This window comes from Cotesia typhae, unplaced genomic scaffold (assembly GCF_013202065.1).
Source record: "Cotesia typhae breed Kobodo isofemale line unplaced genomic scaffold, CoteBio_Ctyphae contig_48, whole genome shotgun sequence".
Lineage (NCBI taxonomy): Eukaryota > Metazoa > Arthropoda > Insecta > Hymenoptera > Braconidae > Cotesia > Cotesia typhae.
The window spans coordinates 9,370,744-9,386,172 of record NW_027423756.1 but is presented as its reverse complement, the minus strand read 5'-3'; the positions used below and the strand labels follow the sequence as shown (position 1 = coordinate 9,386,172).

The 15,429-nt window shown below is 30.5% G+C and overlaps 1 protein-coding gene across 1 annotated transcript in view; it reads left to right on the top strand.

Moving 5' to 3' along the window:
* Wb (wing blister) overlaps window positions 1-15,429 on the top strand; it is a 77,018-nt gene that overhangs the window by 4,444 nt on the left and 57,145 nt on the right. The window contains exon 2 of the mRNA XM_074246744.1: window positions 11,000-11,304. Coding sequence (XP_074102845.1) covers window positions 11,000-11,304 — 305 coding nt within the window. The remainder of the gene's footprint in view (window positions 1-10,999; window positions 11,305-15,429) is intronic.

Here is a 15,429-nt window from a genome sequence, read left to right as displayed (position 1 = left end):
AAGTGGTAGCAATAACCACTTGTTGTGAGTAACGGAATGTTGAAAGATGATAGGTGTTTCCACAGAAAATTGCACGGAGCAAATAAATGAGGACAGATATATCGATATGTTCTCTAATGATGCGAGTAAAGAATTTCATGGTATCCCAATTTTTATTCTTAAAAATATGCTAATGTGATAAATGGAAAATAATAATACTAATAAATAAAAAATAATAAAATTGTAATTAATATCATTTGACATGAATTTTAAAGTATGAAAGGATAAAATTCCTTATAGAAAATTTGAAAAATATCAGACGGCTTAGAGGATAATAGCGATCGCGCGAGATCGTTAGTGCTCCATCTGCTATGTTTCCTGTCGCGTTACCTCGCGCCATTATTTATACGCACGTCCTACGTCCTATTTAATGGACGCGTTATTTTATTCTTTTGAAATTTTTTCATTATTATAATACAAATATATGTTGGCGATTATGATTATTATTATTATTATTATTATTATTATTATTATTATTATTATTATTATTATTATTATTATTATTATTATTATTATTATTATTATTATTATTATTATTCCTATATTATAAATTTTTTATATATCGTAACCTTCGACTTCCGGCAGTCGAATATAATAAGCTTCACTCCACCCAACTCTACCGCACATTCAACTCGCTAGCATCGGGATTGAGACGTCAAACCATCATGACCCCTCTTTACTTTCTTTCTGACGTCTCTCATTCTTTCTTACACGCTCTTCAGCTCACTCGGAAATCCGTGTTTAGTAACGCTGTACGATTACATTATATATTATTCATAAATTTATAACAACCGTGCTGTTATTAATGCCACTAATGAATGCATCATCAGTGTATTCGACCCAAGTTATCGAGCTCAACGAAGTTCAATGAATCTTTATCGGTTATTTACTTCGTTTCATAATTATAATTTCAATTATTTGATTATTTATTCAATATTCGCATAATTATACACACAGTTGATCAGTTTATCTATTTTTACTCAAAATATATCAAACATTTTCGATCCTAAAATTACACAGACCATTCACAATGTTTGGGACGGAATTCTCGATCAATAATTCGGGATACAAAAGTTTAAAAGCTAATTCAAGTAGTTCAGTGAATTATAAATATTTTGACCCTAAAAAAATGTCACGGTTATTTTTTACCGATTTCTAGCTACTCCATGTGTTATATTTTAAATGATAAATTTTAAGCCTAATATATTCGTCAATTTTCCATGAACTAATATTTACTCAAAACAAATTTCCGTTGTAGTAAAAAATGAATCATCATATTATTTGATAAATAATGATGCAAGCTGTTAAGCAATATTTAACTCACTTGATATTACTTAAAATAATCTTAGAAAAATATTTGACCTGTCCAACGGGGATTTGAACTTGCGCTCGGTTGTGTCTTTCGGTGACATCGCTTGAATTATAAATAAAAACAATATTTCTATGATAACTTTTAAACTATGGAAATAATCTGGAGATTAATGTTTATTCATAAAAAAAAAATAAGTCTTTAAATCACTCTAAATTGCAGGGTAGTTTTCAATGAAAAATTCTCTCAGTAATTACTGAAAAATGTAATGAATAATTTGAATAAAATTAAAAAAATAAGTTATTATATTTGTAGGATATAATAACTGACCTAGTGGCAAGTTGCAGAACTTGACGACTGACATGTTATATGTATATTCAACTTAGTTCTCAGTAACTTACACATTAGCGTGCTAAGAAACATTATATGCGCAATAGGCGATTAATGCAAATTTATTATTATTCTTTTATTACCATGATTATACTTATATTTTATTTCATGAGAAAGCTTACGAGTACTTACGATTTCATTATAATTACATATATCTCTTACAAGGTAATTAGGAAAATTATACCGAGACATTTAGGCTTATCCAATCGTTTACGCATGCATAAATTATATATTTTTAAAACATTAGTTATTCGCGAATAGTTAGAATTAAAACAATCAATTAATCATTTATTCAATAAAAAAATTAGCGCAATACATAAATTAGGATAAATATTAATTTTGTGAGGATGATTGATATTCTGCATGTTGAGGCTAGAATTAAAATAGTTTTAGTATGAATTTATACACTCGGTATAAATATAAATATGTATATAATATTATATATTTAAGGTGAATATCATACATGATATAATCTTAATCTATATTCCGAGCATCTTACGATCGCTGAAAGATAAAAAATAAGAGTAAGGCTTTAACACGGGCTTCTGGATAACGATCTCCCGGCACCTCTCGTCCTTAGCTTGGTCATTTAGCGCCTCGGATTAATTTTATACTGAATCGATCAGTCGATCTTTCGCTTCGACGCCTTGCGGTTTTTTATTTTTATTATTTTTTCAGCATAACTCCGATCAGTTTTTTTATCGAACCTCGTTTTCGTCCATGTCCAGACAACATCGCCATTTTAATTTACAAAACACTACATTTATACTTTTATGTATACATACTTGTACTTATTTTTTTTATTTTTATGCATAATATATAAACATATTACATGTTATGTAGGGCATCACACCCTGAAACAGATCAGATATCATTTTGAAATTATAGTTAACAATACACTCAAAAAAAAATTAATTTAATTCAAGATAAAAATTGACAATAAATGAATAAATGAATGACAATAAATTTATTTAAAATAATTTTTTTTTGTTCAATAATTTTTATTTTGAATTAAGTAAATTTTTTTTTTCAGTACTCGATCAATCGAATTTTCAAGTAGACAATTTTTTTTCTATCTAAAAAATTCAGAATTGAAAACAACTGTTATACCCATAATACGCGATAATCTGTTGAATATCGCGAAAGGTTTAATACCGAGCGGGCAAGTTCGGTCTGTAATCGAACTGCCCGCTGTAATTATGGCTCGAGCTGGTCTGATATGCAGCGCATAAAAATTTCATATATAATAATGCAATGTAATACATCGTATTATGTGAAAAAAATACTGATTCACGATTTATCTCTTTAATGTGCATTTAAACCTTTCTCAATTTAATAAATACCTCTCTTTAAATTTAATTACCTTCATTTAAAAATCTTAATAAGCCGGCAATTAATTCTTATCTCATATAATTAGCTTTACTCTTCGTCGGTAAATTAATCAAATCATTTTTGATGTTTATTGATAAAGATAATTATGAACAATCAATTACATGCTAAGAATTTCTCAATAAATTATACATGTACTTCTTCTATTTCCTATTTAATAGTTTCTATTTTATATCCGCGACTTTTATTGTTTAGAAATTATAAAGTGATTTAACGACTAAGTACGGCCGATAAATATTGTGTAGTGAGATTGAACACTGGACTGAACGAGTTTAAAGTTAAATCTGTCAATTTGCAAGCTACTCTGTACTCTAGTGACTGGTAGACGTTTATACCCGAGATCGCCGGGTCTGTAAGCGGTTTGTGGATGAGAGTCTTAACGACTAACTTCTTGACGTCTCAAAGGATGCAACAGTCAAGCTCACTGTATCCCATTTTATCAGTCAACCAACGGCGAATCGATAATTTTTTTTTTTTTTCAAATAAAAAATAATTCTAATTAAAACATCGCAAATTTTTTTTTTTTTTTTTTTTTTGGAACTGAAAGCTCAGTAATATTTCGACCATTAATAAGGAGAAATGTAGATGACTAATGAACTTAAATTATTATTTTTTAACTGGAAACATGTGTTTGATAATTTTTTATTTATAAGCGACAAAAAATTTAGATCAATTTTTACGAAAGAATTTTAATGGATAATTTTTTTCATATTAGAGATAAATTTTTGTTTTTAACTAAAATAAATAATAGTGGATTATATACAGTTGAAATTTTTTGACGTAAAAATGGTGACTAGTGAGAATAAATCAGTGTTAATGATAGTGTATCTGGTGTCTGTCGGTAGCCTTTAATATATAACGCTGACTTGTTCCATTTAGCCCGAGAGAAGATATCTGAGAGCTTTATCGTTTTCCCGTAACTCGTCGCCGCAGCCGGGAAAACTAACGACACTTCGAGGCTTATAACCTATAGCTTATCGGCATGAGAACTACTTGGCACGATCCTAGTCGACCTGAATGAATAGAGCCAAGAAATATGCATAAGTGTATGTATATAAACTAGTGGATATATTGGTATGGACAGCCATTGGTTATCTAAAAAATAACTTTACACATGTTACCTCCATGGTGTTGGAAGATAATATACTACACAGATTTAACACCGTCCATATTATGTACATATATGTACATACAGAATGTGTAACGCCACTTAGTTCTTAGGCTATCTTAAGAATGCAATTATCCAGTTTTTCTTTTTGCATTTACATTATCCAGCAGAAAATCACAACCTGGTCTATTAGCTATCATTTTTCATTGTAATTAAAAAATTATAATACGAATCTTAATGCTTTTTGAAGTAGATACATTTTTTAATGGACAATAATTTCCAAATTTAATTTATCGATAGTTTTAATTAAAATTTATTATTATTGTCATGAAATTTTGAATAAAAATTTTTTTATTTTAATAAATTATGAATATCGTTGTCCCAAAAATATATAAATTAAATTATTTATAATTTGAAAATTTTTTTTTAATTTTTAAAATTACAAAGATTTTTTTTTTTTTAAATATATTTACGATATTTGATCAACCATACGATAATAAACGTACGGAATAAGAATTAAATGTAAAATATTTGTAATATATATCTTGAAAATATCTTTGGGACAATCGAGGGAATCGAAATGGGCATTAAATACAATCCAACATAGCCGTAACATTGTTGAGTTAGTTTACGACGTCTAATAGTCGGTACCACACACAAAACATGCATTTACACGTATAAATTCAAGCTAACGTACACACATTATATAACAACAAAACACTGAATATACTAAATGTGCGCAGTCTCAACTCAACAATTAAATTCACCATAACTTGAAAATATTATGTACGTGTATAAGTGTTAATACTATTGAAGCCTACTCACAGTACCTACACACACGGAAATTATTGTTCTAGTACCGGGTAATTTTCCTAGTACGTGGGACTTAAAGTACTCGTATAATGCCTAAGTACCAGTTAAGTATTAGCAGGTATCAGGTATATAGCATATCTTCAGAGAAAAAGGACTACAAATCCCTGCGAGCGGTTATTCGCGCGGCGGCTTCACAGGGAAATGAATAACTGCCTGCGTCGTGGGTTAACTCAACTACGTTTGAAATGGTGATATGATGTGATGCTGGACTTGCACCGACATAAATAAATTTTTCTAAAATGAAGAAATTGTGCAAAGTTTTGTAAAATTATTTTTGAAAATTTTTAGATAAATAGTTTTAATATTATTAATCAATTATTGGAGATACGGTGAAATTGACAAGGACCTTTTTTTATTGAAAATTTAATTTCCTATAAAAAAGGTTTCGTATTATTTTTTCGTATCTTCAATATTTGATCCAGAATTTTGATTTTGAACTCTAAAAGTAGTTTTTATAAGTAGCAAGAAATTTTTTTATTAAGAATTTTTAAAATTAATCATCGACATCAGAGTAAGTTGTAAATCATCGGTACTTAAAATTTTCACACCATCCCGGGGAGGAATTTTTTTGACATTTTAGAGATTAAAGAAAATAAAATAGTAATCGGTTACAGGATTTTATCAGCAGGGCTATCGAAGGTGTGGTCTGTCACTCAATTTTCCTATCTTGTCTTCCAAGGAAACGCCGACTTGGTGAGAATCCTAGGTGCATTTAGTGACTACATACTTTTTATGGATGTACCGATACCTTCATTATTTTTATCTGGTATCTAGTATTTATCTCTGGTCTAAATTAATGGTTTTTAAAAATATATTCCAAAGAGGAATTCAAAGTTTGTTAATTCGGGTTCCAAGAACTCTTGATATTAAAATAGAATAGAAAATAAAAAATGAGAAGGCCTGAAACAATTACTAGAGAGGAAGTTTAAGCGCAACCTTTGAATTAGTCGTGGTCGTAAATAGTGAAAGGAATGGAGGACAGTAGGTAGACTCGTAAGGTTCCAGATATATTCGTGTAAAAACTTTTTGAGTAGTGGACGTTAGTGTAGTTGTAAATAAAGTCCCGGCAGTATTAAGACTTTTCACAGCTGAACTGAACCTGAAACCGGAGGAGAATAAAAGGCTCTACTGGGGTCGGCAAGCGCTTAATTTTATTTTTAAGAATTTTTGTAATGCCTATACACTTTACTATATTATACACTGTAGGGAAATTGAGCGGCTGATTCAGTCTTAGCAGAATTCAACGAGCCTTAGATTTTTTACTTAAAAGTGCCGAAAATTTTTCCATTCGTCACGGTAACGCCTAGGATTTTTCACGCTTAGACTCGTGGCTATTGCGTCTTTTTTCTCTGAAGATGCGACCCTACGGATTTGTATCTGATATGATGCCCAAAAATAGTTTTTTCCGTGGATTACTCCAATAATGCATGAGAGAAAACTATTTATTTTTTTTTATATCTGTTAAAAGTTAAGATTGAGAAATATAAAATAAAATTATTTGGATAAAAAATAATTTTAATTCTAAATAATTACTTGAGCTTTAAAACAAATTAATTGATACTTGGTATTTATTTATATATGTCTGATAACATTTTATATTTATATTATTAATTATTTATTATTTATTATGAGTGTTAAAAATAAATGGATAGTTATTCAGTGTCGAAGAATTTAACAGCATAAATAAATGTCAATTGAGACGTACGGAAAAGTTTTAATCGATTAAAATGTCTAGTGGGCTGTGAATCGGTGAAAATTTGCATGAGCATCATGATCTAACACCGGTCATTGGTCTGTTGCATACAAGTTATATATTATGATAAATGATAAGTTATACCGCTTACTCATAAGCGTGGATATTTATATTTATGTATATATTTCGCATATTAGTGTTTATGTATGTAGTTTATATACCTGCAATATTATGAAGGCGTTTGTGTAGGCTATTCAACAAGATAATATATATGTATGTGTATATAATATAGTACAGTGTGCTATGCGCGTGCCGGTGGCCCATTGATGACTTTCATTCACACTCGGCGCCAGCGCACGCGTGGGTGCTCTCCCCGCGATTCTTTAAAAGTAACTGGCCTCCAGACACTCGAGGGCATATTTCACTACACAAAGAAATAATTATTTTTATGGATTTCCAATCACAATTATATGTTGCAATTACTTCGGCTTTATTCGCAATAATTAAATTTTTTTTTTTTTTTTGATAATATATTGCATTATATATTAAGTTTTGTTGGGAATGTCATGAAATAAATTCATATTACTTGAATATTTATTAACAATTTAATAAAAATTTTTTTTTTCTGACAATAAAAATTAATTGTAACAAAATTAAATTAATTTCAGGCAAAAAAAATTCTCAGCAATAATAACTGTCATTTTACACTGAAAAAAAAAAAATTAATTTGATTCAAGAGAAAAATTTCTTGAACTTATAAATTTTTCTTGATTTAAATAAATTTTATGTGATCCAAAATTATTTCTTCGTATCAAGTTAATTTTTTTTTTTTTTTTTTTAATGTAATTGCACACTTTCATTAAAAATGAAAATGATATAAATACATGTAAATATATTCAGCAGAATGAAAAATATCATCAGTCATCAGTCACATGTCCAGTAGGACCACCAAGTGTGTTGTGTGATATGAGAAGTTCGGGCGGAGATTGGACATGCCATGAGAGAATCTAACAAAACACAACAGGAAGTTTTGTAAACGTTACTAAGCCCATAGACCATTACGGACTCATAAGTGGCCGATGGGTCGTGAGAAGTGATTTAGAATGTAATGGGAGAGTTACTTTTTAGCTGAGAATCAAGAGCCAGACTAGACATAACGAGAACACTTTGCTGGCAAGGGAAAGGGAAGAACACTGATTCTTGAAATTAATTCTATTCTGGACTTGCTCGGAGAAAAATAAAAACTAGATGAGGAAAAAAAAGGTACAGTTAAATAAAAATAAAAGGCGCATTAAAGATGGAAAAAATATATTTGGTGTTTACATCGGAATTTAAAAGGCGTTCCGTAATAGCCTTCGCGATCATGTGAACGATATGGCCACAGCCGTTTTACACGGGGAATACCAGCGTCGAGGGTAGGCGGGTGTGTGTGTATGTGTATGTATATGTCTATATGTGTCAGTATCTGCACTCGTGCAGTGCAGACTCGGTGCCTTATAAGGCTGAGGGCTTCGAGGCGGATCCTCACGTCGTGTGAGGCCCTACACACGCCTGTATGCTACTTACATTAGACTATCGGTTCGTTACTACCATTTATTGTCACTATTTGAACTCGATTTTTGAAGAATTAAAGCACTTCTACCATCAACTTAACTCACCGTTCATTGAAGAATTAAATTTAGGATAAAACTCTTAATTTCAATAATTAAAATAACCTTGTTTTGTCCAGAGTGCTTTCAGCTTACTATTTTTCAAAGCATATTTATGAAAAAATCTAATATTAAAATGATGATCGATGAAAAAAATTATTTACTATTTGGAAGTAAAATTCTGAACAAGGAACGAAAGTTAATCATCATATTCAAACTCAATAAAAACTCAACGATTCAATAGCCGAATTTAATTCTCTAAACATCCGCCAGGTGGCTTTTGTTTGGCACTTTCTCGCATGTGATGTCTACAGGCGGGCACAATACTCCGAAACATCACAGTAGTTCAATTCCGAGAACCCCTAGGGCTCTTTGTTGGGATTTTTATTACAGTAGCGATAGACAAACATTTATGTTTAATTTCTGGGCAATGTTTACTTGATTTTCAACCTAGTGAACCTTAGCTTTACTTATAACTCATAATAATAATTATTATTATATATTTGGGAGTTAATTAATTCTTTGTACGAGGAATAATTCAGCATGACGCACGCACGTGCACATAAAACTACGATGTCTCATCCACTATACGTCGTCTTGTTGGTTTCCTACTCGAGTAGAGTACTCTAAGTAAAACGACGGCTGGGTTATTTCTGTCGTCATCAGTCACTGGTAGCGACATATGAGTACACTATCTTTTATTCGTTTTAACTCAGCTACAGCTACAGCATCTCCTGTGGTATCATACCATTATACAGTGGTTCTTGGGTTTTAATTTTCTAGACAACATTTTTTTTTTCATTTTTTTTTTTTTTTTTTTTTTTTTTTTTTTTCGTTTCTTTTATTTATTCCATCGGGCATATTTTTCGACATTGCTTGTGTTTACTTATATACATGTGTGTGGACGGGAAAAAAAAATTAACTTGATTCAAGAGAAAAATTCTTAAACCAAGAGAATAATTTTTAAGAGTTTCATTGTCTCGAATCAAGAACAATTTATTAAGTTGAAAAATTTTTTTACTTAATTTAAAATCATGAAGATGTTAATTTTTTTTTCCGTGTGCACTTAACAAATATATTGAAAATGAAGAATGTGAGAATAAAGGCATCGGAAAATTTGGCGAGTACCGGCAACCAGATGGTTGATCTTGAAATAGGAAGACATGCGACCGAGACCGATCTTCATCAGTAGATCAAGAGAACGAAACAAATATCTCATTAGCGTATAGTACAGTAATGTCTTCGGAATTTATCATGCTTCTATGCAGTTGTCTTTCTTGTTTTTAAGATAAGACACATATATCACAAAGTTAGCTTAATAAAAACTGTAAATTTATTTTAATTTTGACTACTAATGGCATTAAAAAATCGTAAATGTTGGAAATCTCTTATGCTTCATATCGCGAGCTAATTTACGGCAGCCATCAATTTGTTAAACTTCTGACTATGTATTAAAACACGCCTTATTTATTTATTTATTTATTTAATGTAATATCATAATAATCGGTAATGTGGTGAGGTACTTATGTAATAAATAATAGATAAGTAACGCTAGAAGAAGACACTGCCGCCTAGTCCTAGTCGTCCGATAAAAATTAACTTTCGTTTAGTTGACGAGAAGAAATTTTCCGAGCAGAGACAGAACTAGAAATCCAAGAAGTGATTAACCTCATATCGTTTGGAAGTAGAACCGCGATCGCGAGTAACACGTGTGTTAAAGCAGGTGGCGTACCAACGAGTTCTAAAATTAATTTTCTCTAGGTCTTAAGCGACATTAACTTTTAAACGTGTAATATATATATCGACGATGACTTGACGACAAGAAATCCAGACGCCGATATTTATATAAATTATAGAAAATTGTCGGATAAATTACCGCAAAAAATATTCTCCGCAAGCAAGAATTAATGGCCCCGGTTAAATAAAGATAAATAAATCATTTTTTCTTGGGATTAAGGCTAATTGAGAAATTATTGATTGAGTTATTTATTATTTTTCATTTATTTTTGATAGTATAAAAACAAAAATAATTTAACAAATTTTTTTGAAAAAATGAAGAAAATTTATTTAATACTTAATAAATGATCGCTTTAAATTCATATTCTATTTTATACTGAAGAGAGACAAACAAAGTAATAAAAGATATTCATAGTTAACAATAAATTACAAAAAAAAAGCATAAAATATTTTTTGTATAATATTTTTTTCAGCTGCTTTCACTATAAAATCTTTCATGGACTACTTAATGAAGATAGTATAAGAAACCCCGGTGTGCTTGATTTATTTCTTTGAATATAATTTGAGTTTTATTTCATCAAAACATCGGTACTAATCTACTATAAATAAAGCGATTAGATTGAATTATTTTATTTGATAGAAAATAAATAAACCAGACGAATGGAATTGATTGTTGATTTAAGGATTAGTTCTGGCAAAAAACTGTAAATAAAAATAAACTGAGTTTTTATTGAGTATAAATGTATTATGCTATTTTTCAATAAATCTGAAAGCTATTATAATAAATTTATTATTATTATTTTTTATTAAAGGTTACGCTGAATTTGGAGTTAGTAGAAATCTAAAGAGCGGAGGTCTCTTTCCATCGACTTTCAACGTTGCGACAAAAGCCGAAATTTACGCTAATGCTACTTGCGGAGAAGATGGCCCGGAGACCTTTTGCAAGCCGTCAGATTCTTCTAGGTGCGCTGTTTGTGACTCGAGGAGTCCTGATTTGTTTAAACGGCATAATATCACAAATGTCCTGAGTCCTGATCCGACCAAATGGTGGCAAAGCCCAACGCTTGCTCGAGACAGCCGATACGAATTCGTCACTATTATTTTGGACTTGAAACAGGTAAGATAAGATAAAAATAATATGAAAAATTATAATTATTATTTAGCTAATTACCAGAGATTTGAATAAACTGTTGGCACGTAAAGCTAACTTCGGCGGTATTTGTAGAAGTTAAAAAAGTATTTGAAGAAACAGTTAAATTGATGGCGAAACTTGTTTAGTCTGAGCGGCACTTGTAACCAATTTATGTCCCTGGTTTGTTCGATTCAGAGTCGTTATATGGTTACACGCAAAAGAGAAAAGACGAAAGGGGATAACTGAGCAGGGGAGTTGAGAGATCGGTTAGAGAAACTAAATGTCAGTAAATGGGAAACATGAATAGAGGAGATTGAGAGAAAGCGAAGATTTTATTTAATAAAATAAAGAATGAAGAAATTTTTAAGGGAGGAGGTGACATGGTGGTTGTTTAAAAAATAAATAAACGAATTGATGTGAATAAGAAAGACTAAGAGGAATCTTTTGATCCTTTCCGGGAATTTAACGTTGTGTTTATATATACATTATGTGTGTGTATATGCTTACTACAGCTACTCAGCAAATTGCTGCAGTAGCATAACATTTTTAACGAGCAACTTCGTCAGACTATTATACCAAATTCCCTTCTGCATTTTGCATTTGATTCTTTTTAATGCAAGGGCCTAGGTTTAGCAGTACGATGATATAACCAAGTTAACATACGAGTCTTTGCATAACTTACTTTTTGGTGAAGCAAAAATAAATTCAAGGGATGCATGCGTGGAGAATTTTTTTAAAATTTACTGGTTCCTTTTTTATGGAAAACAAATTATATAGCTTACAAAAAAATAATATTTGAACACAGATAAAATTTATAGTATATTCGAATCAATTTATTTTTAAAATTAATTTGAATATTTATTAGTATTTTAATAGTCATTAATTATTTTTTTTTGTGTCCTGGATAATTTTGCCCGTAACTTGAACAAATTAACTAAAAAAAATTTATTTAGTTACTTTATTCAATTGATGTTTACATTTTCTACTCGATAATTTTGTATATATTTATAATATTTATAAAAGAGATAAGATATTTTTATTGGATTAATTATTCTATTGCAGTTCTCATATTTTATCCATTAATTAAATATATTAATCATTAACCTTTCTCAGGAATAGTTGTCAGCTGACAGTTAGTTTAAATATGAGTATAAAAGTGAATTAATTATATAAATAATATGCATGAATTTAATCGTGTTATTAATTTAATATATATTTAATTCTTATAAAAGTAAAGTTTCGTTGGATTTAAAAAACTAAAAAATTTTAAATAAATACTTTGCATATTCAATAGGCAGGTAATTTATTACAGCTGGTTACCTTGAAACGAGATAATTTTTTTTAATTACTCGAGAAAGTGTGTAACTAATTATTTATTTATATGTCGTTAATCATGATGAAATGATATTTTAATAATTTGATTTTTAATTGACAGCTACTGAATTATTTAAATAATTACTATTTTTTATGACTACTTGCCAATCATATTTTTAAAGCAATCATAAAACATGCAAAGATATTCGTGAGAAAATAATTACAAGTTGGTGAAATTTGAATTAATATTATAAATTATTTTATATCAAGACTATAAGAGTGCTAATTTAATCATTAGCGGACGTGGGGGATTAATTCGGCTGGTGGATGGTGACGTGCCTGAGAGTATGAGTGATGTGACAGATGAGGATACAGGGAATGGATAATTTTCAATGAGCCTGCAATCGTAGCTGTCACTCTGCATTATTTGATGCTCTTTACCGTGAACGCGTCGCGACAACCACTCGAGGACGCACTTGGAAACTTGACTTGCTCAAAACCAAACACGTAAATTTTTTTACATTAAATTACACTGGCTATAAATTTAATTAAAAAATAAAAATAAAAAAAATCGTCATTTTTAAACCAGAAATCTAATTAAACTCTTTTATTTTTGTTTTACATTAATTATTAACTCTTACGATAACAAACGATGTCTAATTCATTTTAAAAAATTCAAAATAAATATCTCTAAAAATTTCAGAGTCATTGTGCACAATTTTATTAAACTCAAAGCGACACAAAATGTTAAAATAATACTTACCGTTGTAAGCATGAAAAAAAAAAAAATAATATTGAATGCGAACAAATATACGGCAAGTACAGTACTGATGCATTAAATGTGTATTGTCATTCAAGAGTGAGCTTAGCTGTCAGAGCGTTGAGCACGAGCGTTGATGACATCAGTCTGTTTAACAACGAAATGAGTGGGTGCAGATTAAAAGCGAGTAGAGCTTATGACCCTGAAATCTTGTGGCGTGAAAGGATCTCGAGCTATTCACAGTACTCTGTACACAGAATACTTGACAGCGCAATGTATTTTAATATATTGCTCGGAACATTCGCTGGTTATCGTCATTGTCCGCGGATTACAGACAACGATTTGATGCCACGGATTTTTAGTCTCGCATATCCGAGTGTTAAGGCAAATGTGTAAGCATGTATGTAAATAGTCCAGCGAATGGTGACTGGTGGGTCGCGAGTCTTCAAAAAAAAATTTCAAAGATGTTTGCTTATTTTTTTTTTTTAAATTTTAAAAAGTTCAATTGTAATCTGGGCTTCTGCTGGATTATTGAACAGTGAGTCATCGGGTGGCAAAGAAAGTCTTATATTTTATTAAGTCTCATACTTACTACTTACTCAGCTCTGTATACAGATATAATGTAATGAAATATAAGTGAGGAGCTTCTATAAAGGTTGGTTGAAATGATCAGATCGGCGATGGTATATTGAAGCTACAAAAAAATAAATACAAACAATTTCACATTTTATTTCGTCTCGACATAAACAGCGCGTACCTTATTTAGAAGTGTGCAGTTTTTGTGATTATTATTCTTATTTTATAAATTTTCTTGTGTCGTAAAACGCGAATCGGAGAAGATAGACGCGATGGAAAAATAATATATTTTGCAACAGGAGACACGACTACTGTTTTTGAAAAGAGTTTTCAACAAAACAAGGAAGACGATGTCCGATGCAGATAGTCGATGACACGATGAGCGGAAGATGGAATCCTGGAGTGGAGAAACGATTTCGTTCTCGATATCTTTCCATCACCTTTCTTTGACTGGGCAAAGCTCCTTTTTGGTCGATTGCATGTGTGTAGATGGTTCACTTCTTTCAAACGGTAATTACTGAGTGCTCACTGCGATTCCAGAGAATCCGAAGTATCTGACTGCTCACTAATTGACCAGCTGACCACATTGATTCCAAGAATTCTGGAGAACTGTCTATACTCTACTTTTATACTGAGTCATTAATGCTTTTTAGTTTTAATTTCATTTAGAGTTTTTATTTTTTAAATTCACAGGTATTGTGTACATTTATATAATTATTACAAGCGACAATGAATGATACAAAAGTTTAATATAACTTTATTAATTAAAAGATATTATTATTTTTAATTTAATTAAATTATCACTCAGATAATCTGACTAATTCTCTAACTAGATAATGTTTAATTTAATAACTGCTTATAAAAATAATTACAATATGAATTATTGTTGTATCAAAACAACAAGTTGTATCAAAACAAAAAAAATTGATAAAAAAAAAATTAAAACCACTTAAAATTCAATTTAGATGACGTGTGTGTTTCACACACAGAATGTAATTCACTTTTAAGCAATCTCAGAGATTTAAATTAGAGGGTTGTACGCATGACATGGGGACAGGGAATATAATGCTTCGACATCCAGCATAAAGGCGTAGAGCACGTGTGAGTATAAAAGGGAAGAAAAATCGCGGCGAAAACGGTACGTGTCTGACTAACTTGTGTGATGCTTCCTTTTCAAACAGGTTAAAGAAGCCACTTTTATTTTTATTCCTCTCTGCTTCTCTTTCTACACTCCTTATTTTGACTCCTCCTTTTTTATCATCTTTATTTATTTATATTTATTTTTATTACAGATTTTTTGTTCCTCTTTTAAGAGACGTAAAGAGTACGATAAATAAAACTCGTCATTCAATTCCCACGGTCACCGGGCAATAATTACAGACTAGTGTGGGGCTCTTGCTCTTCCAGGACATCTCAGACAGTCTTTTTGTCCATACCCAGGCGATGCCGACTCATCAGGA